Source organism: Meriones unguiculatus, chromosome 5, assembly GCF_030254825.1.
Source record: "Meriones unguiculatus strain TT.TT164.6M chromosome 5, Bangor_MerUng_6.1, whole genome shotgun sequence".
NCBI classification, from domain to species: domain Eukaryota; kingdom Metazoa; phylum Chordata; class Mammalia; order Rodentia; family Muridae; genus Meriones; species Meriones unguiculatus.
In genome coordinates, this window is record NC_083353.1 from 111,766,664 (window position 1) to 111,793,974 (window position 27,311).

At 45.7% G+C, this 27,311-nt stretch overlaps 1 protein-coding gene and 1 long non-coding RNA gene across 7 annotated transcripts in view; one reads left to right on the top strand and one right to left on the bottom strand.

The window, feature by feature from the left end:
- Positions 1–621: 621 nt before the first annotated feature.
- On the bottom strand, positions 622–23,590 carry LOC132654283 (uncharacterized). Of its 2 annotated transcripts, XR_009591947.1 has the most exons (4): positions 23,455–23,590; positions 22,151–22,296; positions 16,404–16,530; positions 622–1,397 (listed from the first exon to the last, which is right to left on the bottom strand). It is a non-coding gene; the product is annotated as an uncharacterized LOC132654283 (long non-coding RNA). The 2 variants fall into 2 exon arrangements; XR_009591946.1 differs by lacking the exon at positions 16,404–16,530.
- The window catches only part of Slc6a13 (solute carrier family 6 member 13), a 37,592-nt gene continuing 31,180 nt past the window's right edge, over positions 20,900–27,311 (top strand). For 2 of the 5 annotated variants that reach the window (XM_060384138.1, XM_021632617.2), the window contains exon 1: positions 23,559–23,760. In XM_060384138.1, coding sequence (XP_060240121.1) covers positions 23,559–23,760 — 202 coding nt within the window. Of the gene's footprint in view, positions 21,020–23,558; positions 23,761–23,919; positions 23,928–27,311 lie in introns of those variants that run through there. The other 3 variants (XM_060384141.1, XM_060384139.1, XM_060384142.1) reach the window with 3 other exon arrangements.

Below are 27,311 nucleotides of genomic sequence, written 5' to 3' on the forward strand. Positions count from 1 at the left end.
GAAGACATTGAGCAGAACTAGAAAATATTCATAGTCACCGCTTCCCTTTTTGTCCAGACTTTTTAAAGGAGGTGTCTTCCAGGAACTAGAAGTGAGATATACTGTCCGGTTTCAGATGGGGTGGGTGTGAGGATTAACCTGAAAGCCATCATAGAAAAAAAAAAAAGAAAAAGAAAAAAAAAGCTTTTAAAAATAAGATCTCAGGTCCTAAAGATGCTTTCTGTGCGGTTCACGCGACCTGCCCTTAGTTATTCCTTAATACTAGGTAAGATTTGGAGTGCTTCCATCTTGGAGGTGGTTTATAAGTGTTTCTATAAGTCTTCAGTTTCCATCTCAATGAGTGGATGGCTTAGGGTCAATGAATGAATGACTTAGGGTCAACGAATGAATGACTTAGTGTCAATGAGTCAATGGGTTAGGGTTTCCACAGAGATTATGAGGTAAAAAATTATCTAATTTAATAGGTTTTGCAAAACTAGGTGGAAGTTGTCACTTTATAAAGAACTCCATATGGTTATTTTTACAGAAGAAAAAAATATGTTTGGTAGAAGCTCCCTGGACTACGGATGTCTCTCCTCCGCAGTTTCTTTGCTCGTCACCGTTCCCAGCGTCTGAGGACTCTGGAGGCTTCCTTCTGTGATAATGGTAGACGTGGGCTGCTCCTCCTTCCTCTGGCACAGATGAGCAGTATTTCCCACACTGACTTGAAGTATAGTCCACGAATCGAACCATTGTTCTGAAGGAAGCACTAAGGGTTAGGCGCCTTTCTTCTCTCCGGCCGGCTTCTCCAGGCGCATGCGCGCAGCGCTTTCCTGGACCCGCCTTCAAATTGCACTGTTTTTAACTCACAGGTATCTCAAAAATTTAACGAAGAGCAAAAGGTATATTTACATATTTTTTTTCTTCTGTAAAAATAACCAGATGGAGTTCTTTATAAAGTGACAACTTCCACATAGTTTTGCAAAACCTATTAAATTAGAAGGGTGATTGTCTGGATGCATGGCTTTTGGATCTGGGTGGCTGTTTGAGGAATAATTTTTGTTCTGTGGACAGTGTCTGTTTGTTGGCGGCAAACAGTCTGTCCCTGTGCCTAGCTGGGTGTCATCCATCTGACATTTTGAAATTTAAATATGTTATTTTGATGATTCAGTTGACTTATTCTATACCTACTTAGAGAATTTGATTTGTCTTGACCACAGATTTGGACCACGTCTAATAAGAGAGAAATTAGCACCCTTCACCAGATTTAAAAGTGTGTAGACTCGACAGTCCGAGTTAGGACTCGATTTTGGTTTCTTCGCTCTTCCTGTCTCCTCAGGGTTGCAGTTCTCCATCAGTGCTTAACATGTGCGTTTAACGCTCCCAAAGCCGTTTCTCAGCACCTTCGTCACAGGTAGCTGGCAAAGGTAACAGAAGGAATAAAAGGAGTTTAATTTGCCAGGTGTGGTGGTACACTCACCAGCTTAGTCTACATAGAAAGTTCCAGGCCAGCCAGCCAGGGATATATAGTGAGTCTCAAAAAGGCTAAATCTTTGGTAATTCTTAACAGGGAAAGTCAGTAGAACTGTGCAGTCCAATATTCAGAAATCCAAGGTAGCAATAGTTACTGGTTTCATCCTCTCACAGATGTTTGTTTCACTTCCTGGTGTTCCTGCAAAAGCCATGTGCAGTGTGGAGATGGAGAGGCGTGGCCCCTTAGCTAAACTGCCATGAGCCAGCTTTGCCCATCCGGCTCCGACTTGAGCCTCAGATTATGAATTACTGCCTGTCACACTCGGAAAAGCTGAAAGGCAAGCGTTAAACCCGCGATTGCCCACAACCTAATAGGAACATGGCAAACACTGCCAGAGCCTTGAGATTAGCATGATTTCACTAATACTTCCCTTCCATCTCTGCTCTTGTCCTCAATCTGTCTTTTCTTAGTTTGCTGGATGCAGTTCAGTGTGTGTGAAGAAACGGCTTGTTGACGTTTTAATTCTGTAGTACGTTTGCATGTCAGCTAGTAAAGTAGGAGGAAAGGAAAAAAATTAAGAAAGCCCACTTTTCAAAAGGTGTGACATTCCGCTTCTTCAAGGAGAAAGTAATAGTTTGTAGTGAATTTTGAAAATTGTGAATTGTGTATATTTTGAATCCTGTATAACCCTAAACTATGTCCGATAAAGTTTCACATGTGAATTGGCTTCGTGTAGGTAGAAAAAAAAGTTGTGTTTGTTTTAAATTTATTTTAAAAATTCAATTATGTGTACACATATGTGTTTGTGTGTGGGTATGTGCGTGTGAACCTGCTGTTATAATCCAGGCAAGAAAGTTACAGACTACAGCTTATTTAAGGCAAATCAGAGTCCTTTCTTTAAGCCAGTGAGCAAGGGCCGGCTCTTTCCCCCAAAGAAACTCTGGGCACCGAAGCTCAGGGTCCAGTGTTCGTAAGGGTAGGGAGCACAGTGACATCACTGTGGAGGTCAGGGAACCTGCTAACTTTGCTTGGCTTTACTTTCAGCAAATATCTTGGCTGTGTATCTGGACCACAGTCAGGGTCATGGAAGGTTCTGAATGCTGCCGAGGTAGGCATGGCTGTCGGGGGCGGGGGGCGTAGGGGCTGGAAACTGGCTAAGCAGACGCAAAGCTGAGCGAGGGCGTGATCAGGACAAGATGGCATCACCTCAGGGCCCTTGGTGTCTAAAGAGGGTGTCTTCTCCAAAAGGATCCCCTGGACCTGGGCTTACTGGGAGTCGTGAAACACCCAGTGGAGGTGCAGGGAATTGAACTAGAGTCCTCTAGAAGAGCAGCAAAGGCTCTTTACTGCTGAGCCCGAAAATTGCTTTTGTCCTAGGTCTTTAAGTACTGTTCAGACCTCCGGTCCTTTCAAGTCAAACCACACCTTTGCTTTGAAAATGGATTTGCCAAGTGGTGTTTACAGCCTAGGAGGGAAAGAATCAATGCTAGTGTGTCTTGGCAATTGGAGTATTCTCTTGGCACTAGGAAAAGATACGGTAGCTGGTGAAGGATGCGTGCGGCCTAGATTAATGTCAACTTGACATTAAGCTGGAGTCGTACTGGAGGAAGAGGCAGTTCCTGGTATTTTATTTACCCGCTCACTGTCACGGGGTGTGGTTAAGCTGATTAGATTTTCTGATAGTGTTTTTGGGAAATGTGAAGTGGAAGAAGCAAGAACTCTCTCCTTCCTGTCTTTCTCTCTTTCCGTCCTGGGGTTGGTTGAACTGATCCCGTGCAGTGGGGTATCAGAAAGAAGATGATGTGAGGTAGGGAGAGGCTGTAGAAGGTGCCAGAAGGAGGAAGGGGGCAAATGGCTGTGATCGTAAAACGTTATCCACGTGTATGAAATTCTCAAAGAATTAAAAGTAACTTAATCTTTTACTTTCTAAAAAAAAGAAAAAATTGCATGGGTCCTTTAGTTCAGATCAAGTGTTTCTTGTAAATTTTTATTATAATTAATTAATTATGTGTGTGTGTGAGCGTGTGTGTGATGTATGTGGGCGTGCAGGGGTGGTTCTTAGGAATTAAAACTTGGAAATCTTATTTTGTGGTTGATTCCAGAATACAAACAAACAAACAAACTGGGAAATCCAGAATCCCTTCATGGAAAGCTTAACCATTGACTGGAAGACTAGAATGGTGAAAGTAGAGAACACCACACACGCAGACACACAGACACACATAGACACACACATGCACACACACACACACACACACACTCTTACACATTCACACACATACATAAACACTCACACACGTAAACACACACACACACATTCACGCACATGCATAAACATAAAAAAATAAACCTTTTTAAAAAGAATGCTTTTCTTTCCTTAACAGTGCTGGAAGGTATGTGAAGGAAAAAGAAGCCTCTGAAATGTGTGATGTTGGTGTTTGCTTCATTCTCCTCCCGTAACCCCTGTGTGTGTGTGTGTGTGTGTGTGATGTATGTTCATGTAGAGGCTGGGCATCAGGTGTCATCCTCAGTTGCCCTCACCCTATCTTTCTAGACAGGCTCTCTTCCTGCACCCAGAGCTCCCCAATTCAGTTATGCTGGCTGGCCAAGTCCCAGAGATCCTCCTGCCTCAGTTTCCCCCACTGGGATGACAGGTGCTTGTGCTGCAGTGCTCAGCTGTGTGTGTGGTCCTGGCAGGTGCCAGGGTAGGGGTGGGAGGAGGGTTGAACTTAGGTCCCCATGCTTGTGTGGTGCCTTTTGCAGACTGAGCCATTTCCCCAGGCTCCTGGCTGCATCCTTCTTCTTCTTCGTTTGTTTGTTTGAGACAGGGTTTATCTGCACAACAGAGCTCTGTCTCTTCTGGAACTCACTCTGTAGACCAGGTTGGCCTTGAACTAACAGAGATCCTCCTGCTTCTGCCTCCCTAGCGCTGGGATTAAAGTGTGCACCACCGCTCGGCCCTCGCTGCTTTCTCAAAGACGTGTTTCTCTGAGTCTCTTTTATTTCAAGTGCTTCTTCCTAGATGGTTAGCTAATTAACCTCTCTACTGAATGATGAATTTTATATAGATCATGAATACTTCTGAAACGTTCTTTAAAATAATTTCTTAGTTAAAAAAAAAACATTTCATGGACATCTACTTCCAAAATCGCATGGGAAAAGGCAGTATTTAATTCTCTGTGGGCCATTCACTTTTAAAATAATGCTAGAATAGTTAAAAGTCATCCTCCACATAAAATGATCACTGTGAAGACTTAACTGAATTTATTTTGAGACAACTCTCTGTACGTATTTTTTATGTCTATATGAAAACGTACATCTTTATTATGTGAGATCACAATTTATATGCTGTTTTGAAACGTTTTTTTCCCTTTGAGAACATTTGTACATATATGTATGTATCATTTTTAATTTCGCTAATTTTTAAAAAAGATTTATTCATCTATCTATCTATCTATCTATCTATCTATCTATCTATCTATCTATCTATCTATTTATTATGTATAGTGCTCTGCCTGCATGTACACTTGCTCACCAGAAGAGGGCACCAGATCTCAACGTAGATGGCTGTGAGTCACCATGTGGTTGCCGGGAATTGGACGCAGGCCCTTTGAAAGAGCAGCCAGTACTCATAATCTCTGAGCCATCTCTCCAGACCCTAATTTTGATAATTCTTAATTTCACTAATTATAATGATCTTAAGAGCTATGTATATAATGGATTTTTTTTTCTTCTGGCAAATTGGAGCACCTTGTTACGGTTCTTTCAATCTTAGAGTTTTATGTTTTTGCTCCGCCCTGAGGTAAGTATTGTGAGGAATGTCAGCTTTCTTGGGATTATTCTCCTCTTGACTGTGTTTCTTAAGTTGCTTATGGCATATTGTTCACACTCTCAGTAGCCGTGTGCTTTTCATTTTAGCACATTGTGTATATACGTGTGTGTACACATGTTATAGTTTGCATGTAGAGGTCAGAGGACAACTTTTGGAAGTAATTTTTCTCCTTCCGTTGTACATGTCCTGGAGATTGGATTCAGGATATTAGATGTGGCAACAAGTGCTTTACCCACTGAACCATGTCATTGGCCTGTGCTTCGCTTCGCTATGCATGTGTACACATAGTCACTCCCTCTCTTAAGTACAAATCTAACTTGTCACATTTATTTGTGCTCAGCATCTTTGTTGTATTCCTTTCTATTGCTGCCTAACAATAGCACAAGAAACCTAGGAGAACCTGAGCGGTAGAGGCAAGACAATTAGTTTAAGTGAGTTTGAAGCTAGCCTGAATTGCATAAAATCCTGTCACAGGCATCAAAACCAGGAACAAAAATGGCACAACTTACTAGTCTAAACAAATGGGATGATAGGACTTGCTTACCAGTATCCTGAGCTGGCAGGATCGGAAATTAGAACACAACTTTGCTAGGTACTCTGGCTTCAAGGTTTCCCAAGATGGTGACCATGGCAGTGTTTGAGGCTTGTGGCCACATCTGAAACCACTGGGTTGGAAAAGATCTGTTTCCAGGCTCCCGTGTTTGACGGCTGCATTTAATATCAGTATGTTGTTGGACCAGGGTGTCAGTTTCCAGCTGGGGAACAACTGGAGGACATCCCTGGTTTCTTGGCTTCTGCGCTATCTACAACACAGCTGCTGAATCCTCAGGACAGCAAGAGGGAGCCAATGTCTTTTTTTTTTTTTTTTTTTTTTTTTTTTTTTTTTTTTTATCAGTTACATTTTATTAACTCTGTATCCCAGCCGTGTCCCGATCCCTCATTCCCTCCCAGTCCCTCCCTCCCTCCCTCCCTCATCTCCACCGTGCCCCTTTCCAAGTCCACTGATGGGGGGGACCTCCTCCCCATTCATCTGATCCTGTTTTATCAGGTATCTTCAGGACTGGCTGCAAAGCCCTCCTCTGTGGCCTAAAAGGACTGCTCCTCCCTTCGGGGGTGGGGAGACCAAAGAGCCAGTCATCGAGTTCCTGTTAGAAATAGTCCCTGTTCCCCTCACTTTGGGAAACCAATTGGTTACTGAGCTACCACAGGCTACATCTGAGTGGAGGTTCTAGGTTATATCCATACATGGTCCTTGGTTGAATGTCAGTCTCAGAAAAGACCCTGTGCCCAGATATATTTGGTCCTTGTGGAGCTCCTATCCTTTCCCCATCAGACTAACTCCCCTTCTTTCTTATGATTCCCTGTACTCTGCCAAAGGTTTGGTCATGAGTCTTTGCTTTGAAAACACTGCTAGTTAGAGTCTTTCAGATGCGCTCAGTAGACTCCTGTCATACGTTCAATGCACATCCCGTCTTGCTCAACCATGTTTATAGCAGCTCTATTTGTAATAGCCAGAACCTGGAAACAACCCAGATGTCCATCAACGGTGGAATGGGTACAGAAATTGTGGTATTTTTATACAATGGAATACTACTCAGCAATCAAAAAGGAGGAAATCATGAAATTTGCAGGCAAATGGTGGGATCTAGAAAAGATCATTCTGAGTGAAATATCCCAGAAAGAGAAAGACAAACATGGGATATACTCACTTATATAGACCTATAAGATATGATAAACATAATGAAATCTATACACCTAAAAAAGATAATCAATTGAGCGGACATGGGGTAAGATGATCAATCCTCATTTAGGGAGCCAATGTCTTAAAGCCAAGGGTTCACTCTGACGTGACAGAGTCGCAGGCTCGGAGTCACATGCTCACATCATCTTTGTCTTATTCTTAGAGGCCGTTCACAGGTCCTGCTCACACCCAGAAGGCTGGGAGTAGCAAGAAAGAGGCTTGAATCACAAGAAAAGAGTTTGTCCTTCGGGCTCACATAGTGTGTGTGAGGAAAGCACTGCCCTAAAGCCAAGCCAAGCAGCTAATTTCCTTCAGCTTAAAGTCCATTCTAGGTATATTCCCCTATTCAAGACTGAGAGGGCAAATGTTTCATCTTTGTTTTCTAGCATTTGTAAGATGCTAGAAATGGTCAATTTTCAGTTGGGCTAAATTTCTTTTTTTTTTTTTTTTGGGAAGGTGAAAAGGTTCATTTTGGCACATGGTTCCAGAGATTTTAGCCTAAGGTCAGCTGACTCCTTTGCATTTAGGCCAAGGCAAGGCAGAAAGAGCATCTTAGAGCAAAAGGCTTTCTTTGTTTTCTTCCTGGTGACTGGGAAGCAAAAGGAGAGACGAGAGGCTAGGGACAAAGACTATCTGTCCAAAGCCTACCTAGGTCCTCCACCTGGGCTCACCTCCAAACAATGCCAAACTATTATGAACCCATCAGTGGATTAAGCCATTGATTTGGTAAGAGCCCTCATGATTGAATCATTAGCCAAAGGCCTGGCAAGTATAATTCATATCCAAACCTCCTCCTCCTCCTTCTTCTCTCTCTCTCTTTCTTTCTCTCGCTATACTGAACATTTTATTTAATCTATTTTTTAATTAATTCATTGACTTTACATACTGATCCCAGCCTCCCCTCCCTCCTCCCTTCCCAACTCCCTTTGGAGAGGAATCCAAAGGCAGGCAACAGAGTCATACACAGCTTTCTCTCCTACTGTTAGGAGTCCCCCATGAAGACCAAGCTGCATGACTGTTAGGAGGGCCTAGGCTCAGGCCATCTATCCTCTCTATTTGGAGGGTCAGTCTCTGTGGGCTCCTACAGGCCCAGGTTAGCTGATTTCATGGGTTTTCTTGTGGTGTCCCTGACCTCTCTGGCTCCTTCAATCTTTTTTTTTTCCCCATCTTCCATAGAACTCCCCTAGCTCCGCCCAGAATTTGGCCGAGGAGCTCCGCATCTGCTTCCATCAGTTGCTGGGTCCTCCCAGATGACAACCATGTCAGGCGCCTTTCTGGAAGTACAGCAGAATTTATGAACAGTGTCAGGGGTGGCTTCTGTCTTCTGGCATGGGTCTCAAGCTGGCCCAGTCATTGGTTGGCCATTCCTTCAACCTCTGCTCCATCTCTACCCCTGCACCTCCTGTTGGCAGGAGAAATTGTGGGTCTAAGGTTTTGTGGCTGGGGTGGTGTCCCAGTCCCTCCACTGGAGGTCTTTTCTGGCCACAGGAGATGATCATTTCAGGCTCCATATCTCCCTCAGCTAGGAGTCCCAGTGAAGGTCACCCTCAGAGATTCCCAGGAGCCTCCATTGTCCAGGGTTTCTAGCTTATCCCAGAGCTGTTCCGGTTCTCTCTCCCTATACTCTCTTTTTCCACCCTCCCGCTCGATCCCTCCCTAATCCCCTTCTAGCCCATCCCCCCTCTTTTATCCTTTCAGCCCCGATGTTCACTGTATTTCCCCTTCTCAGTGAGATTCAAGCATCCCATCTTGGGCCCTCCATGTTACATAACTCCTTTGGGTCTGTGGATCGTAGTGTGGTTATCCTGTACTTTATAGCTACTATCCACTTTTAAGCGAGTACATACCATGTTTGTCGTTCTCAGTCTGGGTTACCTCACTCAGGATGATCTTTTCTAGTTCCATCCATTTGCCTGTAAATCTCATGATGTCGTTGTTTTTAATAGCTGAATAATATTTCATGCTGTACCACATTTTCTTTATCCATTCTTCAGTTGAGGGACATCTGGGTTGTTTCTAGTTTCTAGCTGTTACGAATAAAGCTGCTATGAACATAGGCGAGCAGTGTCTTTGTGGTGTGGTAGAGCATCTTTTGGGTCTATGCAGTTGGGCTAAAATTTTATAACCTAGCTAGAATTTGGTTTATAACTTCCCTTCGGCCATCTCCTGCATTTAATAAAGCTAGTATTTTCCATTAAAAAAAATAAAATTTTCCACATCTTATTAAATCTACAGCTGTGAGTTCTGAATTCCATCATGCTTCTGCACCAAATGGTTTGCACCATTTTTTAACAGCGCTGTAAAGCACAATTACAGCACTAAACAAAGGAGGCGGATGTTGTCCTTTCCTTCCTTCCTTCGTTCCTTCTTTTCTTTCTTTCAGTGTATGACAAAGATCTTACTCTAACTCTGGGTGGCTTGGAGCTAACCATGTCAGCCCAGGTTGGAATTGTATTTGCAGTCATGTCAGCCCCCTTTTTGCTTTTAGAATTCACAATATTCACAGTGTGCGTGGTTAAGAATCTGCTTGATTGTTTCCTCCCCATAGCATTTTTTTTTCCCTTCTGTAGCTCTATGTTTTGTGAGCTGTAAACGGAAGTTGCTGTATTTTCCATTTCTGGTTGCCATTTCCAAATACAGAAATATGAGGATTCCCTCGTTGTTGAAATTATTTGTTCTTTCTATGTATTGCAAGTTTCTGTTTTGCCCTGTGGACGTGACAATTGTGGTTTAGTCAACTAATTTTTTGGTGTACAGTGTGAATATAGAGGAGACAGAGAAGAAAGCGGAAGCAGAATTCACAGTTTTAAAATACTTTTCCCCCATTCATGAACTAGTAGATAGTGATACATGCCCTGCCTAAGTTGGCAGGTTCCAGGTACTGCTATGCAGTTCTTATCATAGTCACTTGACTACAGACCCATTTACAGTCAGAGCTGGGTCTCTCTCTCTCTCTCTCTCTCGTGTGGGTTCATGTCTAATACCTTACCCTTGCTAAATCTGTGAATTACTACCCATCTCCTAAGTCATGTCAACCTTTCCCTGCTTCTGTCACCAACGGGAAAGCATCCAGTCCATCCACGGAAGATCCCTAATACCCGCATGAAAAATGTGTCTGGGAAATGGTATGTGTAAGTCGCCCACATTCGTTGTGTCTGTTTCCACTGTGACTAACCAAGCCACCATTGTACGGTAAGTATTTGAGCAATACGTGTCTCATGTGGGAGGCGGCTGCCGCTGTGCGGGAGGTGCTGAGGCTCTGGAAGACACAAACGGACCACCCAGAGGAAGGAGCGATGCGCTGGGCTCACCAGAACTCTAAATCCAGGGTATCTTTTTATTTTCTGTGTTTTCCAATGTCGCACCTGCTTCCTCTATAGAAGAGAGGAACATTTTTTTTTTTTTTAAAAAGGAGGACATTTTATGACATACAAACATAAAAATGTGAGCTGATAGGGACATTAATCTCCACTGTAGTAACCATCTTACTATAGTCACACATATATCCCACGGCATCGTGTAGTAAACTTTAAAGCAACACACTTAAATTTATTTTTAAAGGTATCAAGCTATGAAACAGAATTCTGTTTACTAAGCTCAAGATGAAGGGACAGAACCATAGACAAAAGATAATATTAGGACATGTTCATGGCTGAAAATAGACGCTTGTAGAAGAAAGCTAGAACGAAACAAATAGAGATGCCTGCTGCCCTCTTTCTTTTTCTTTTCATGTCTTCCCTTTGCCGAGGAGTAACAGCGTTGCTGAGTTGTCTACAGAATGGAGCTGGGTTTAGTGCTAGAACCGGAAGAAACAGCCAGAGCAGGAGGAAGTAAATTGACAACCGGGCAAGCATTAGCCTTGAGAAGGTGAGTTCAGTGATGGAACAAGATTTAGTAGACCCTGAAGTCAGGTAACTAACAGACACTCGTTATGGACAAGAGCACACACCTAAGGATTAAGAATCAGGCACAGGAGTGGAAGGCTAAGAATTAAAAACCAGGCACCAAACCAAAACAAACCAGTTTCTCGAAGGGCACGGTGGCACACCCCTTTAATCCCAGCGCTCTGGGAGGCAGAGGCAGGCAGGTGGCTGCCAGTCCTACGTTTTTATTGAAGACTAAAATAAAAGAAGGCATGTGAATGAGTGCAACACGGCACTATAAAAAACAACAATAACAACAACAACAACAAAACTGCTAAAATTGATGGCATTCCACAGTCCTGATTGTGGGGAGGGACAGCCATTGTATTTTGGCCTCCAGGGAGATCTCCTTAATTTATTCGAACACCCAGCTATCTGCCAAGGGACAGGCATGCTCCTAGATTTTTCATCTCATCACGTGACGGCGTTTTACTGTCTTCAAGAAGCTTTGGCGGTGTCTAGATGGTAATTATTGATGTTTGTGATTGGGAAAATAATGCCTCTAGGGATGGCCGGTGCTGCTGGGAGAAAGTGTGGGAAGGATTGGTCACAGCAGCTAACCCTTCTCTTGGGAGGATTCAGCTGAAGTCTAACCTAGAGGGAACGCAGTCTTACTGTCTCCTTTACAGGTGAGAGATAGGCCTGGGATGGATCCCAATGGATACACACAGGGTTGCATCCAGGACGATTCTTACTGTCATCTTCGCCTCCCAGATTAGCCTCTTACTGTTTTTAAATAATTTATTTATTCATATTTTATATACATTGGTGTTTCGCCTGCATGTCGTTGCTGGGAGTTGAACCCGGGTCCTCTGAAAGAACAGTCAGCGCTCTTAACCACTGAGCCACCTCTCCAGCCCCTAGCCTCTTACTCCTTTAATTTTATTTCATTCTAACCTGTGCCTTGTCTTTTCACTCTTCTATTCCTCTGCATTGGCTCCCCTGTCCAATGCTATTCCAGTGGGTCTACCCTAGTGTAGCAGTCAAGCTATTGGGCTATCCCTGGCCTTTCTTAGTCTACTGTTATGTAGGTAGAGTTCTCTTGTTTGATGGGCTCATCGCTTTTTCTTTCTCCTTTTTTCAAAAAGTTTTTTTGGTTTTTTGAGACAGGGTTTCTCTGTGTAGACCTGGCTGTCCTGAAACTCACTCTGTAGATCAGGCTGGCTCCGAATTGCAGAGATCCACCTGCCTTTGCCTTTCTAAGTGCTGAGATTGAAGGCGTGCACCACCACAGCTTAGCCGTGTGTGTGTGTGTGTGTGTGTGTGTGTGTGTGTGTGTGTGTGTTTAATTGGGACAGGCTCAAAGTGAATAGCCCAGGCTGGCCACGAACTCATGATCCCCTTCTGTTTCAGCCACCTCATGTCTGGGATTACAAGCATGTGCCGCTACACTCGCCTTGGCATGCTGACCCTCTTGACTGATAGGAACCATGAATGCAGTTGCCTCTAATCTGGCCATGAGAATGTGGCATGAAGCAGCTTGAGAGGAGGTTTTAGAGGCCAGAGGGTGACAGGGATGTTAGAACCCTGGAGAGCATCCAGAGACAAGCAGTGGAAACAGCGGGGGGGGGGGGGGGCAGAAAGAGTGCTTAGGATAGGAGAAAGGATGTCGGATTATTTATCTTGGAGGAGCCATGGCTGAGGTGGCTTTGAAAGTGAAGCCAACTGTAAAACACCCCCCTGTGCACAGAAGGAGAAATCAGCTAACAACAGCAAGATTTGGGCTGCAGAGGTTTTTAAGCTGAGCTGTCCATTAGAGAGAGCAGGTTTTTTTGTTTTGTTTTTTAAAATCAAGCTGCAATATATAATTACGCCAGATTCTTTGGGAGTGCAACTATCAACAGTGTCTTAACACTGCCCAGGAGATTCTGATGGGCAGACAAGGTTGGGAACTGATGGGCAACGGGTAACAATTAAAACTTTTTAAATTGCTGAGGATTATGTTGTTTGGGAAATGGTCGGCTAGCTTTCTGTCACTGTAGTGAAACACCTGAGGTAAACAACTTTAAAAGCAGAAAGGTTGACTTCGGCTCACGGTTTCAGGGATTCCAGTGCATGAGCCTTTGGCCCTGTTGCTCTGAGCCTGTGGTGAAGCAGTGCATTCTGGGAGGAATTGCCCACTTGTGCCAGCCTGGAAGCAAAGAGAAAGAAGGATGGGGACGCTAAGGAGGACGGTATGCCTCCAGTGGCCTAACTCCCTCTGACTGAGCTCCATCGCCTCCCAGTATTGCCAGAGTGGGACTCAAGCTGTCAACACACGGGCTTTGGGGGACGGCAGCAGTGGCTGAGTGTCGTGCCAGGAGAGGGTGTGAGTGCCTGGCTGAGTCTTGGGTCCTCCAGAGGCCGGGTCTGAGGTGCTGACATTCTTTGGGGGCGGTGAGTCTCAGCCTGGGTTATACATTGGGATCATTTGTGACTCCTTAAAAAGATGTCTCCCTGGGTCTCACCCTCTCCCAGAATACGTATCAACATGCTAACTCCAGGTGAAAGCCTCATGTCCATCAACAGGTGTGTACTGAGCACCTACTGTGTGTTCAGTTCTATAGTGCCTTTTTTTCCACTTAAAGAGTTCACAAGCCAAGCCCACTGGAGGCAACTATGGCCATGGGGAAGGGAGAATCATCTCTAGTCATGAGCTTCCTGATAGGTTATCCAATCCCTAATGGCTAACTCTAAACACAAGTACACACGAACAGCACCAAATGGACTTAGCAGGTTTATGTATATGTAAATATCCCTATGTTTACCATGGAGGCGGGGGGGAGAGAGGAGAAGTGGGTAGCCGAGGGAGGTCAAGGTTGGAGGGGTGACTGTGGCCAACTTCCTGTGCTTGGCTCATTGCCGGAACCAGGGACAGGGGAGGCTGCGAAAGGTCCGGCGTCACGAGCTAAGGCCGAGCTTGTAGGATCTTGTGGGGGCTTTCTAGATAACGGAAGGAAACAGGGCTTCGTCCAGACGCCTAGTGAACACTTCATGACATGATTTTTGAAAAGTAAAAACATTTGAATTTATGGAAGAATTAGGAGGAAATGGACTAATAATCTTAGTCTGGACTAGAATTTTGTTGTTGTTGTTGTTTTAATTAAGGAAGAAGGGTATGTGAGACAGGAGAGAGGGTGAGAGAAAGAGAGAGAGAGAGAGAGAGAGAGAGAGAGAGAGAGAGAGAGAGAGAGAGCTTAGCCTGAGTGGAGAAGAGAGGGGCAAGAGGTGAGCACCAGGGCCCATGGCCTCTCACATCATAGGTTCTTCCTCCCCTCAGAGGCCCAACTGAGGGGCTTTTCTCGGTGAGTTATGAGAGAAAGGAAGCCCCAGCCAGCCGGGAATTAGACTAAGACTGTTAAGGCCGTGATGGTGCCAGGAGCTGGCTGGACATAGCTGGGCCTGGTAGTCTACCAAACATAAACCATCTTACATTTTGCAATCAGGAGGGATCAAGACACAAGCAAGGCCATTCTACGACCATGAGTGAACAGTGACAACTGTGAACATTGTCCGAAACCCACACACACATGCACAGGCACATGCACACGCACACACGACCAGCATAAGTGACTGCTGCTTCTTCCTAATCACGTCTTAGTCTTCCTTCCTTCTTCCTCCCATAAGATCCACTAAGAAACTCCAGCTACAACCAGCCCTGCTTCTCAGCCACCTTCACTCAGGGCAAAGCTCTGCTTCCTGGCCCCTCCTCAGGGTCTCCCTATATAAGCCCGTCCTGTGATAAATCCCCACCGTTTCCTCCCAGCCTGCTGACCATTCTCCTAGGTCTAGAGGAAAGGGAACCAGAGAGGAACGTGAGTGCATTGCTCTTGCCTATCCTTGTCTCCCTAAACAAGAGTAAGACACAAGGTGCGGTTAGCCTATGTTGGGTCTGCAGTCACCTGGCAGGCAGTGAAACCTGTAGGTGAACAAGCTGGGCTTCAGGCTTTGCAGCGACAGAGGATGAGCATATAACATGGCATCAGTGAGTTCTCTCACCATGAGAGTTCCTGTGGTGCTGTTTTAAAGTGCTTAGGATCAAAGGCTGTCCAGTGGTTGATGCTGCCTTCTAAATATTGTCACTCTGCCCTAGTCCCTTCCCATGGCTCATTAGTGTCAGGGTATAGAGGCTGTGCAACGGCCTTAAACCAGGCAACAGTTTCCCTCTCAGGCTGGTTGTGAATCTTTGCAAGCCTGCAGGTACCCTGACAACCAGGGAAGAACCAGGAACAAGAAGACCGCGGTGCAACTGGAAAATACAGTTACTCTTCTGGAGGCGAGAGAGAAATGTATAGCTTTCCTCCTTCACTAGGGGAAGGCGGCATGCTAGGAGGGGATTGCAGAATACATGGGCAGCAGAGCGATTTCTAATGAGATTTAAACTATTAAAATGTATGTATGTATGCATGTTTGTGTTTATTTATTTATCAGTGTGTGTGTGTGTGTGTGTGTGTGTGTGTGTGTGTGTGCCAGAACAGAAGTGTAGAGGTCAGAGAACAACTCGTGGGATTGATTTCTCTCCTTCCACCATGTGGCTTCCAAGAGCTGAATTGGGATGGTCACGGTTGGCAGCTCTGTCCCTCACTAAGCCATCTTGCGAGCCCTCTAATGAGGTTTTAAAACCATTCTTCAAGTCTGAGCGAAATTTCCCGATTTCCGGCAAAGCGAACATTTTTATCTCTTCTTTTTTTGGAGCTCATTTTATTTACACACACGTGTATGCACATGTCATGAACAATGTCCTGAGGCCAGAAGGAGGTGTTCCCCTTGAACGGAGAGCCGCCTGAGGTGGGTGCTGGGAACCGAACCTCAGACTTCTGGAAGAGCGACGAGTGCACTTAACCATTAAGCCACCTCTCCAGGCCCAGGAACATTTCCTTGGCAATTATCTACTCACCTCTTTTCAAAAGTAAACAAAAGCTTGGGATTTAGCCTTTTTTTTTCTCCTTTAACATCATAGAAAAGCGTGGCATGATGGTTATAAATAATGGTCACTAGATCCGCAAACCTGGGTTCAAATCTTGCCTGTTATCATTCTCTAGCTATGTGACCTGGACTGAGTGTGTCACTCAATTCCCGGGCACATTAAGTCATCATAAACCACGCCTAGCTTGGTCCTAACAGCAATTTCTGTGTAAAGAAAGAAAGCTGTCATGGTGAGAGAATTGACTGACGCCATGTTGTATGCTCATCCTCTGTCGCTGCAAAGCCTGAAGCTCAGCTTGTTCACCTACGGGTATCACTGCCCGCCAGGTAATTTCAGATCCAGCACAGTCTAACCGCACCTTGTGTCATGTGACACAGTGCCCTGGGTGTTGGAATTACTCTGTAAACAGCAGTGGTGACAATTCATGGTATTAACATATTTAACATAAAATCTGATCCTTTGACCCCTTGTGTTTACCGAACTTGGGCCAGTTCCCATGTCGGATCAAACACAACACATGGAAAAATCATCAGCGTTTTCAGCCGTACCTGTGGGTTCTGCGTGTAATATTTCAGAGTTCTTCACTTCGGTTACACTCTGGGACTGCTGTAGCAGAGGAGTGAAACGATCTTAACTCACATTCTTGAAATTTTAAACTAACTTGAGACTTAAAAGCTGCAAAAAATAAAAAAAGTTTTCATATGCCTTGTGCTCAGTGTCTGCTAATATTAGCACCTTAGACAATTATCATTCAACTGTCATAAATGGAAGATTGATATTGGTAAGTGTTCTTAAGATAATGATCTTATTTACATTCCGGTGATTTTTATGGTGACGACCCTTTTTACACTCCAATTCAAGATCCCAGGATGCATTTAGCTTTCGTTTTTCTTTAGCCTCCTGTATCCTAAACTTGTCCATGCATCTTTTCTTATCCTCCATGATCCAAACACTGCATTAATTACTTGTCTAGGTGCTGTGACAAATGCAGAAGCAACCCAAGGAAAGGTTTGTTTTAACTCGGTTTGAGGGGACAGTCTATGACGCGAGAAAGTCAAGATGGCCAGGGGCTTGAGACAGCAGATCACACTGCACCTGCCATTCAGAAGCAGAACGGAGGTAAATGAGAGTGCTCAGCTTACTCTCTCCTTTTCATTCAGCCCAGGATTCCAGCCTACATTCAGGGTTGGTTTTCCTACCCCAGTTGTGTTGGTTTGAATTGTTCCCCCCTGCCCCGCCCCCCGTAGACTCTTGTGTTTCAATGCATGGCTCTGTTAGGAGGTGTGGCTTTGTTGGAGTAGGTGTGGCCTCATTGGAGGAAGTGTGTCACCGTGGGAGTGGGCATTGGGGTATATTGGGGTATTTCCTATGCTCACACTTCGGCCAGTGTGGAATGAGAGTCTCCTCCCGGCTGCCCTTGGATCAAGATGTAGAATTCTTGGCTCCCCCTCAGCACTGTGTCAGTCTGTGTGCTGCCATGCTTCCCGCCTTGACGATAATGGGTTAAACCTCGGACAATGTAAGCCAGCTCCAATTAAATGTTGTCCTTTATAAGAGTTGCGTTGGTCGTGGTGTCTCTTCCCCAGCTATGGAAACCCTAACTAAGACACCAGCTAATGTAATCTAGATAATTTCTCCCAGGGATGCCTGTCAAGTCGACAGTCAACAACATTAATCATCACAGACACAATAGAATAAAGAGCAGTTGTTTGTCGAATGTCCTTTGTCGGGGGGTCTGTGTTCGGCTTTCTCTTGATCAGAGAGAATTATTGGCAAGAACACCAGTGTATTGTGCCTGCTTTAGCTGATCCATAGAATATATTTCAGGATGTGAATATACTGACTGGGGATGCAGTACTTGGCCATTAAGCTATTCTTCCTGGCCTTCTACCATGAACTTAGCGTCTTACCTTTTGTAGCGAATAAATATTTGGGGGAAGATAATTAGAAAGTATGAAAATTCAGTTCTTCCTCAAACTGTTATTCAAAGATTTAACAGGTGCAGTGGTTATTAAAGATGTCTACACACTGGTGAGTTCCTATTTCTGTCTTTCCTTCTGTATTTACTAACTGGAATTCTATTTTAGGGAAAAGGTGTATTTTCTTCCCATTCACTCGATTACTTTATTATTCCTATTACTGCAAATGTGAATGAATTTTAGTCTTTGGTCACAACATACTGTTACCATTTTTTATTTTGCTCCTTGGACTTTTACCATCCCAGAAAGCTGTCATCAGGTCTTGTTCAAGTAAGTTTACTTGTTCCTTTCTTTCCATTAGTGTCATAGTTGAAAAGGGCTCAGGCTGTCCTTGAGTGAGCAGGGGAGGTCTGAACTTCCTCTGCGTATTCTCCTGCTGAAATCACTAGGCTCAGGGATGTTGGAAACAGGCCATGCTTCTTTGAAGATTCTTCCCTTGTTCTGCTCTTAAAGGGAACAGAACATACCTGGGAAAATCCATCGTGACACATTGGCATTTGAACATGCCCAGAATGTGGAATGTATAAAATTTACCTTTGTTCATTCAAATGCTGATTTCTCTACCCCACTATCTGGTTTCAATCTGGACATTGGATTGTGATGTTTATTCTAAGCATCACCTGTCTCAAGTTTGTGTAAACATGCCACCATTTGTTCTCTGTATTGCCAATGAAACAACCAGCCAGTGCTGAACAATGGAGAGAATAGGGTGGGACATCCTGGTTCAGAGGGGAGGAGAAAGAAAGGAATGGGAGAAATGGGAGAGGAAAAATCAGGAGGAGAGGACTTAGAACCACAAGGAAAGAGGAACCGGACCTAAGATATGACTAAAAGCAAGTATAATGTGGGAACTCTGGATGGGAGGAAACTATGTAGGCTTGGAGGTTTAGGATGGAGTAACTATTGCCCAACACTGTGCCTTAGGTTAACTAAATACATTCTAGTCTCTGTGTGGTGATTTGGGTATACAACTGGTTTAGGATAAAACACTGTTTAACTAAAAGAGAAATCAATATTAAATGTCACCATCAATACTTGTGCTTTTTCATGAGCTCATTTTGCTTCATCCAATCCTGTGTCAGGAAGCTTCACGTTCAGTGTTGAGTAAGAACTCATAAACACTGATTCTGATAGTGCCTGATCCTTCGTCTTGTCCCTGGATACCCAGGGGTTGTCCTGTATGATTGGTGTGACACTCCAGGACAGGCCATCTGAATTCTCAAACTACTCCATTACTCAGCCGAGCAGAGAAAAAGATGACAGCATAGAAATGAAAGGAACTGGGGATCACAAGCATTTGGAAATGAATAAAAGAGCAATCAAAAAGGCAGTGTAGCATCAGTTATGTAAAAACTGAAGAATCAACACTCTCTTGTGTCAGAGCAACAGAAGATGACACCAAGAATGCTCTGATCTCCGGAAGTGTTTCCTGCAAACAAAATCCTACTGTTGCTTGTGTGAGGGCTCAGAGAACTGCTGAAGGCTATGTGGTACCCGAGCTTCTTAGGGAATTGATTTGAGTTTCAAATGAACTCCAGCTACCTGGTTATTTTAGAGTACAAATATCAACATTCATAATGCTTGGTAGGTCGGTTAGTACCGCTTCGGGCAAGGCTAGGAAATCAACCGTGTTGCTTTGGGCTTTTAGCACAAATTTGCATCCTCTCTTCTGAGAACGCTTCTAATCTTTTTCTTTACACCATAAGCGGAGACAGATGTACGGTTAGAGAAGAAAGAAGAAAGGGGCTGATGAAATGTAAGAATAATCCCCAGGAGCGGGAGAGATGGCTAAGTGGTTAAGAACACTAGCTGCCCTTTCAGAGGACCAGAGTTCAAGTCCTAGCACTCTTACCAGTGGACCCACATCTGCTTGTAAGTCCAGCTCCGAGGGGTCTGAACCCTCTCCTGCCTGCTGAGGGCACTCACATGCATGTACACAAATACACAGACATATACACACATACATAAATCAAAATAGAAAAAAAGAATGATCTTCATGAAGCTCATGAATTGCGAATAATTCTTTAAGGACAAATCGCAGCGTTGGTGATTGTTGGCGGGCTTGCTACCTTATCAGTTCCATTTTCTCCTGAGGTCTCATACAGTTTCCCAAGGTAGGCAACCAAGAGTCTCAGGAGTTGAATGCTTTGCTCAAAACTCCAGGCTCCAAAGCGACAGATGCGGTGCTTGGCCTCTGCTCTGCCTGGCACCAAAGCTTATGCATTTTCCCCGCTGCACTGCCGTGGAGCAGCTGGTGGGCCCGAGACTCTGCTCCAGCCTTGCATCTCACAGCTGAAGGGACAGCCGGTCACCTCCCTGGGTCATCCCTGCCTGGAAAGAAAGTCCCTATGGCTAGCTGTCTGCCTCACATTGCCAAATCTTCCCTGACGACTTTGTTTTAAACCTTGGCATTTTATTGATTGTAGCTAAAAAAAAAAAAAAAAAAAAAAAAAAAAAGATCTAGCACATGGTCAAAGAATTCAAACCATACTGGAGCTTTAAAAAGAAGAGAAAAATCTCATTTACTACTGTTTCCTAACTCAGTTCTATTCTCACTGCAACCACTATTAACTCGTGAACCTTTTTAAAACTTTTCAACATTCTGTATGCACATACGTGTGTGTATATATGTGTGCATGTTGGAAGTTTTATTGACTTTTCACAGTGCAGTGATCTTGATGTTTTTTTTCTTTTTTCCTCCCAAATCATTGTTCCTTCCAGAATGCCTTTTGCAACCAGTTAGGAATGGTATTCCTTTAAATTAATCAGCATAGCACCCCATCAAATAAGCACCTAATACTGATTGATCCCCAGGAGCCTCTGAGTTGTGGGGAGACGGGGTAACTGGTTTATCCCTTTAGGGAGATCTCAGAGTGTCAGTAAGGGAAGGGCATGCAAGCTATGTGGGGACAACATTGCTGTAGTAAGATCACAAGCAACTGGCTGGACTGCCAGGGTGTACACACAGTCCCCAGGCCAGAGATTCACTCATGTGCACATTGTCTGGTGGCTGAGGGGAGGGGAGAACATGGGAGGGGGAAGGTAGGAGGCGGAATGTGGGCCGGGTCAAGTTTAGGATTACAAGCGCCACGGGGCGGTCTCCAGCCATGCTTTAAATAGCCAGCCCCTTTCCCTGGCCCCCTTGAGAATTCTCCGACAGGACCTCAAGCAGAAACTTCACCAAGGTTCGGAATATTCTCTGCTCTCTCTCTCTCTCTCTCTCTCTCTCTCTCTCTCTCTCTCTCTCTCTCTCCCCTGTTTCTGGGCCTCAGAATGTAGGTTGGTGGGCTCCACAGACTTAGGCTTTTGATGTCCCCTGGACAGCGCCGATGGCTTTTGGGTGCGCAGGTGCTTGAAGCAGTTTTGTGTTATTCTCTTGACTTTCTGAAAGGCGTGGCTCATGACTTAAGGGGCAACGGGAGCAGGGGATAGAGTATCCTAATTGGAGAGGAACAATCATTGAGTTTAAGTCATGGAGGTCTGACGCATCTCCCCGCTCAAGCCTCACCGCCGAGTCTATGCCATCATCCCCACTTTCACAGATGAGCAAACTAAGGCTGGGTTATTCATTAACCCCGAGCCAGGCAAGGGTGTTAGGTAGGAATGGCTACCGTCTGAACCCGGCTTGCCTGAATCCACAGCCCGTGCTCTTTCAACTGCCCCTGAGAAGCATGGAGCTGAGGGAGAAAGCTACTGCTTGATTGCTGGGAGGGGGAAGAGGCCAACTGGGATGGCTTTGCCTCAGTGGATGACATCCCTGAGGTGGTTAGGAAGGGAGGCCAGGATCAGTATGAGGCCAAGAAGACCAGTTCAATCGGCCTAGAAATTTCCCCCCATTGCTGGAGTTTCTCCTTCTCGCCCTCAGCTAATTTGGACCCTGCTCCCCAGCTTGTCAAACACTCAGGGGTGCTTTCCACGCCCTGCCATTTCTGGCCCCTAGGGTTGGGGGCAGAACCTCAGGAAAGCCTATGGCCTTGAGGGGTTCCATTAACCTGGACTTGTTTTGGGGTTCAGAGAAAGCCCACCGCCTTACTTCTCTAGAAAGGAGCCACTCTAAATCAGTCATGGTGCCTCCCATACATAATCTGACCATTCAGGAAGCTGAGGCAGGGCAATCACCTTGAGTTTATCTTATATACAGAGTCCATGGGCAAATTGGGCCTTAGACCTTGTCTCAAAGCAAACAACAACCACAAAATAAGACAAAAAACCAAAACAAAAGGGGCCACTGCATAAAACAAGGAGGGTGTCGTTAGAAACAGTAACGTTAAATACGCCGATATACCAAGGCAGCCAGCGTAGGTGAATTGACGTACCTGGAGGAGTTGAGAGTGGCTTCAAGGCTCCACACAATTTACTGCCTGGATGGCAACAGTGGCTTGACCTAGTGAGCAGCGGCTGGAGATCGTTTACGTAGTCTTCTCCTCAGCAACAGCAGGGTTGGTGTGGGAGTCAAATGAATCTGTGTAAAATGCGTAGTCCAGAGTAGCTGCTCATGAACATTTAAGTCCCTCCCTGAATTTATTGCCAATCTCAGTATCAGTCTAGAACGGGGCGTTTCTGAAAGCCAGAAGTTGGGAGCTAGGGCTTCCTCTTCATGTCGTCATCTCTGTTGTGATGGATTCCGATGCTGTTATCACCAAAGTGAGGAAGGCAGCAAGGGACAGAGGGAAGAAGGGAAGAGGGGGAAGGGAGAAGGGGAAAGGGAGAGGGGGACAGTGATGGAGGGAGCAGGGAGGAGGGAGGAAGAGCAAGAAACAGAGGAGGGAGGAACGAATCCTGGACAGCTGAGTTCACCCAGCTCAGTTACTGGTCCCATTCAACAACCCCCAGAAGACAGTCCTTTGATCAAAATGGCAAAGACACAGATAAGGAATACATTCCTATGACACAGTCACTAAGAAAGAAGTGTATGTCCCAGTGTTTCAATGCATGTAAATATTCTGTAAGTGTCTGTCAAGCCTGACCATTTTGTATAAACTAATCCCATTTGTTGTAGCATGAACACCTTTTTGTTTCAATATACGTCTTTCTGTAAGAGTTTTTTTGTTTTGTTTTGAGACAGGTTTTTTTCTGGGTAACCCTGGCTGACCTGGAACTCTCTTTGTAGACCAGGCTGGCCTCGAACTCACAGAGATTAAAGGCATGCACTTGGCTTTGTTGTAAATAAGCTCCTAATATAGCTACCATAACATAATAAACTATCTTCTGATAGTACCATGTGTATTCTTTCTTTCTTTCTTTCTTTTTTTTGTTGCTGTTATGAGCAATCAATGTCCTTACTATCAGCTCTTTCCCCACGGTTACAGCTAGTTCTTTAGGGTAATTTCTGCAAGGGACATCAGTGGCTTGGAGAATATATGTCAACTGTCATCCTCTTGGCGGTCCCAGCCTATAACGAGATTGAATTGCGTTTTAATGTGGCATAGCTGTTTGTGAGAAAGGGAAAGTGCAGAAAGCCACAGATCATGAGCGTTCAGAGAATTCATGGAAGCAAAACTCTACCTGTCGGTGTTGATGCTTTCTTTTTAAATGTGAAGGGGACAGTCCTAGAATCTGCTCCCAGGCTCTGCCAGTGAGGGGCGCTAAGGAGCAACAGGTTAGAGGCTAGAGAACTCACCCTTTTCCAGGGAATTTATTCCCTTGGGAGATTTCTGAAGGGAGGAGGCTTTCTCTGTGGGATTCCCACCAGTGACAGAGCACTCCACTTGTTTTCCAGGTGGGATGGATAACAGGGTCTCAGGAACAACCAGTAATGGAGAGACAAAACCAGTGTGTCCAGTCATGGAGAAGGTGGAGGAAGATGGTACCTTGGAGCGGGAGCACTGGAACAACAAGATGGAGTTTGTGCTGTCAGTGGCAGGAGAGATCATTGGCTTAGGCAACGTCTGGAGGTTTCCCTATCTCTGCTACAAGAATGGGGGAGGTGAGAGCCACAGTGCCACCCCAGGCACCCCAGGAAGGAGAATGCGTCTGTCTGCTACGTTTACTGTCCCTCTGGGAAGTCCTATAAACTCATAGAATGCTGGAGTTGAAGGACCCTGACAGGTCACTGAGGACACTTTGCAGGAGACTGAGACCTAGATAAATCATGTGAGTGTCCTAGGGCTCTCTCTCTTAGAAGCATGAGTCCAGGCTTAGACCCAGGCGGGTCAGGCCGTGGATTCTGGCTCTTCTTACTCTGTGTGATCTCGGTCGAGTTCCCGAAGCCCCCAGAGTCTCAATGGCTGCTCCTGTAAATCAAGATAGCAATACTTGTTTTTCAAGGTTGTCGTAAGGACTGACAATACCGTCCGTAAAGTGCTTAATAAACAGTAACTGCACTGATGCTGCTGCTGTTACCAAACTCTTCTAGGATCTTGAGATTCTTCAGCTTTGGCCTTGGGCCACCCCCTTCTCCCCCCCCACTATTCAGCTGGTACCATGACATTCTCATACCACCTGTTTCCCAACTCTCGCTAGTATCATGATCTTTGACTCTCATGTCTTTTCCTTGAATTGTTTTCCTCTCTTTCTCTCTCTCTCTCTGTATGCTTGTATGTGTGTGTGTGTATGTACACACACACACACACACACACTAGATTCTTGTCCTCCCTCCCAACCCTCAGTGGTAATTGCACTGATCCACATTTCAGGACTTTCCACACCCTTGCGGGAAGCCTTGGACAGGGTCCCCAGATACTAAAGGGCTTGGAGTTGACCTGTGGGCTAGGAAACCATCCTGTTCTGTTGATGGCTAAGGCTTCTGGGGATTGGAGGCCATGGGTCTGTTTTTGTGGTGAGGCTACATCCTGAGCTGGAGGAATGCAGAGCACGGAGGTAGGTCACCGGGGACGATGCTGAGGGGAGGACACCCCAACACACCTACCTACTCACAGGGGAGCGGAGGCCTCCAAACCCATTAAGCTCAAGTCTCTGTCCCAAAATGGTTTTGAAGGTATGAGGCACACAGTCCAAAAGGTTTTGGAGAGAGGATGCATGCAGCCCAGGGTGGAGGTGGGAGTGGATTTTAAGGGGCCAAAAGAGAGGTTCCCCGCACTCACAGTGTCTTGTCCTTGGGTTTGAGGACACTGGAAACTGACTCAGGTTGGAAGTTAACTTGTATTTTTCCTCCCGGGTAATGGAAATGAGGTAATATGTCCTTTCTCCCTAGGAATTCTGGCTAGTGGCCTGAAATCCCAGGACTTTGCTCAGTCTGCACTGTGAGAGGAGGGAGGTCTTCCCACTTCTTATCCAGCCCTGGATACTTGTATGTTGGTTGAGGAGTCAGGGCCTGAACACCTTCCCTTTAGAGCCTTAGATGGAGGGGTGCCACTGGCCCAGGGCACAGAAAGAAGTGAGAGACTGAAGCTGCACCCCAGGACTCGGAACCTAGTAACCAGCTTAGTTTCTCATGTGGCAGAAAGATTAGGGGGTGAGAAGATTTCCCCAAGCCTCTCTGGAATTGGGTAAGGGTTGAGGCGGCTATTTCCAAGCTTAGTGCGAAGCCTCCCGGGTTGGGGTATGTGTGTGAAGAAGTGGCGGTAAAAGGGAGCGGAGGCAGAGCAGCTGGGGATGTCAGACTCACGCAGCTTCCGTTGCCTGGCAGCTTGGGGGTCTGAGCTCTGCCCCAGGACTGCATGGCCCTCGGTTTCTCATGTGGACACCTGCTATGGCTGCTGAGACTTCTTGCCCCTGGACGGAGCCTCTGACTTCATGTGACCGTTGAGATATTTTTAGGGGTCCCGAGGTGAAGCCTGTGTCACCACCCACAGTTTCAGCCTTTTCTATAGCAGAGGGCTTCGTGTGCCACCTCCCTACTTGCTGATGAATAACAGCAGTGTGGAAGTGGGGGTTGGGGCGGGGGTGGGGGTTGGGTGCTCCTATGGACTTCGGAACTAGAGGCCAATGCCCAGGTTTGCTCTGAAGGGCATGAGTCATCCAGGGCTACCGGGTGAATTAATGAGGCTCCTTTGCCAAAGACTGATTGAGACACCCAGAGCCCTCAGTTTTCTTTCCTTGCCATGTTCTCAGTAGTTCATTCTACAGAAAGCAAGCTCCCACAGAGCCATACACTGGAGTGATTGCTTCTTACATCTCCTTTTATCCGATGGGTAAATGGATGCCTCACGCCTCACACCAAGTGGACTCTTCTCTGCTAATTCGAGGAAGAAGGTTTCAGAAAACAGAGAACATCTGGGCCCATTTGACCCCTTTTCTCTTGCCTTAGTATTTAAGTTCATTGCTCTCTGACTGGGACTCGGGCTCCTAGAGATGACTGGTATTCTGAAGGTTCTGGGAAGGATGCTGGGTGCTTTAGGGGCATACTATGCTTAGTAATCTGCTCTAACAAACCTGCTTCTAGGCTTGTTAAGTCCATAGCTCCACATAGTCACTCCTGCACTTGGGGCGGGAGGGAGAGGGTAAGGGACGCAGTTACATCAGTAATACCTTTTCGTGGCGATGATGTGAAGTGTGAGGTGTCTCCTCAAAGTTTAGTAATGTCTGCTTTGGTTTCATGTCTCATGCTTGGCAGATCTGACTCAGAGTAACTTCAGAGAGGAGCACATCAGAGAGGAGCAGAGATAAGATAGGCAAAGAAATGGGTGAAGAGTTGATGACTCCAGTTAAAGGTCAGGGTGGCTGAGACAGTGCTGTAATGAAGCCCATCAGGACTCAGGAGTATGGAGAGGCCTCAGGGACATGCTTAGGAAAGGTGCCTATCTCAGTCCCCTAAACAAAACCCTTGCTGTTAGCTGGGACCTCTTAACCAATGCCAGCATCACCACGAAGGTCGCCTAGAGTCACCAATCTGTCACTAGTGTTGGCACATAGGGAACCTTGACTCTATGCCATTCAGCAACAGATCCTGGGCACCCCACAATCTGTTGCACATGCTCGGAATGCGTTTATAAACACACCAGGCCCATACCCTGCCCTCTTGGCTCTTATACTCCTGAAGAAGGAAACAGATAACGAAGCGGAGCTTCAACAAAGAGGTTACGTAGCATATCAGAAGTTACCAAATACTGTGCAGAAGAACAAGAAGAACCCGTAAAGGGGATTAGGAGTGTGGGTGTCGGTTTATGACTATTTTAAAAGGAGGGGGGGTCACGGTGGGCTTCCCTGAGAACATTTGAGTGAAGGCTTGCCGGAGTGAGCATGTGGTCACGGTGGTAGAAATGCTGCAGGGAGAGCAGACAGACCTTAAATCGTCCTAAGCAGGAGCCCACCTGGCCGTTTGGAAGAGCAGGAAGGAGGGCTAGAAGCCCAGGGCAGGATGAAGCGCTAGAAGATGCAGTCAGAGAAGAGGGAAGTCGCTGCCGCATGCCTGTACATCAGTTCACACTAAACAGGACACCAGCAACAGTCCCGGGAAAGGGCTCCGCTTGAGCCTGGCTCGCTTATTTACAGGAGTAGGGGTGACTCAGGCAGCTGTATCCTAAAGCGCCGCCCTCAGCATGGGCAAGGCTGCGCGGCTGGACCTCCCTGCACAGC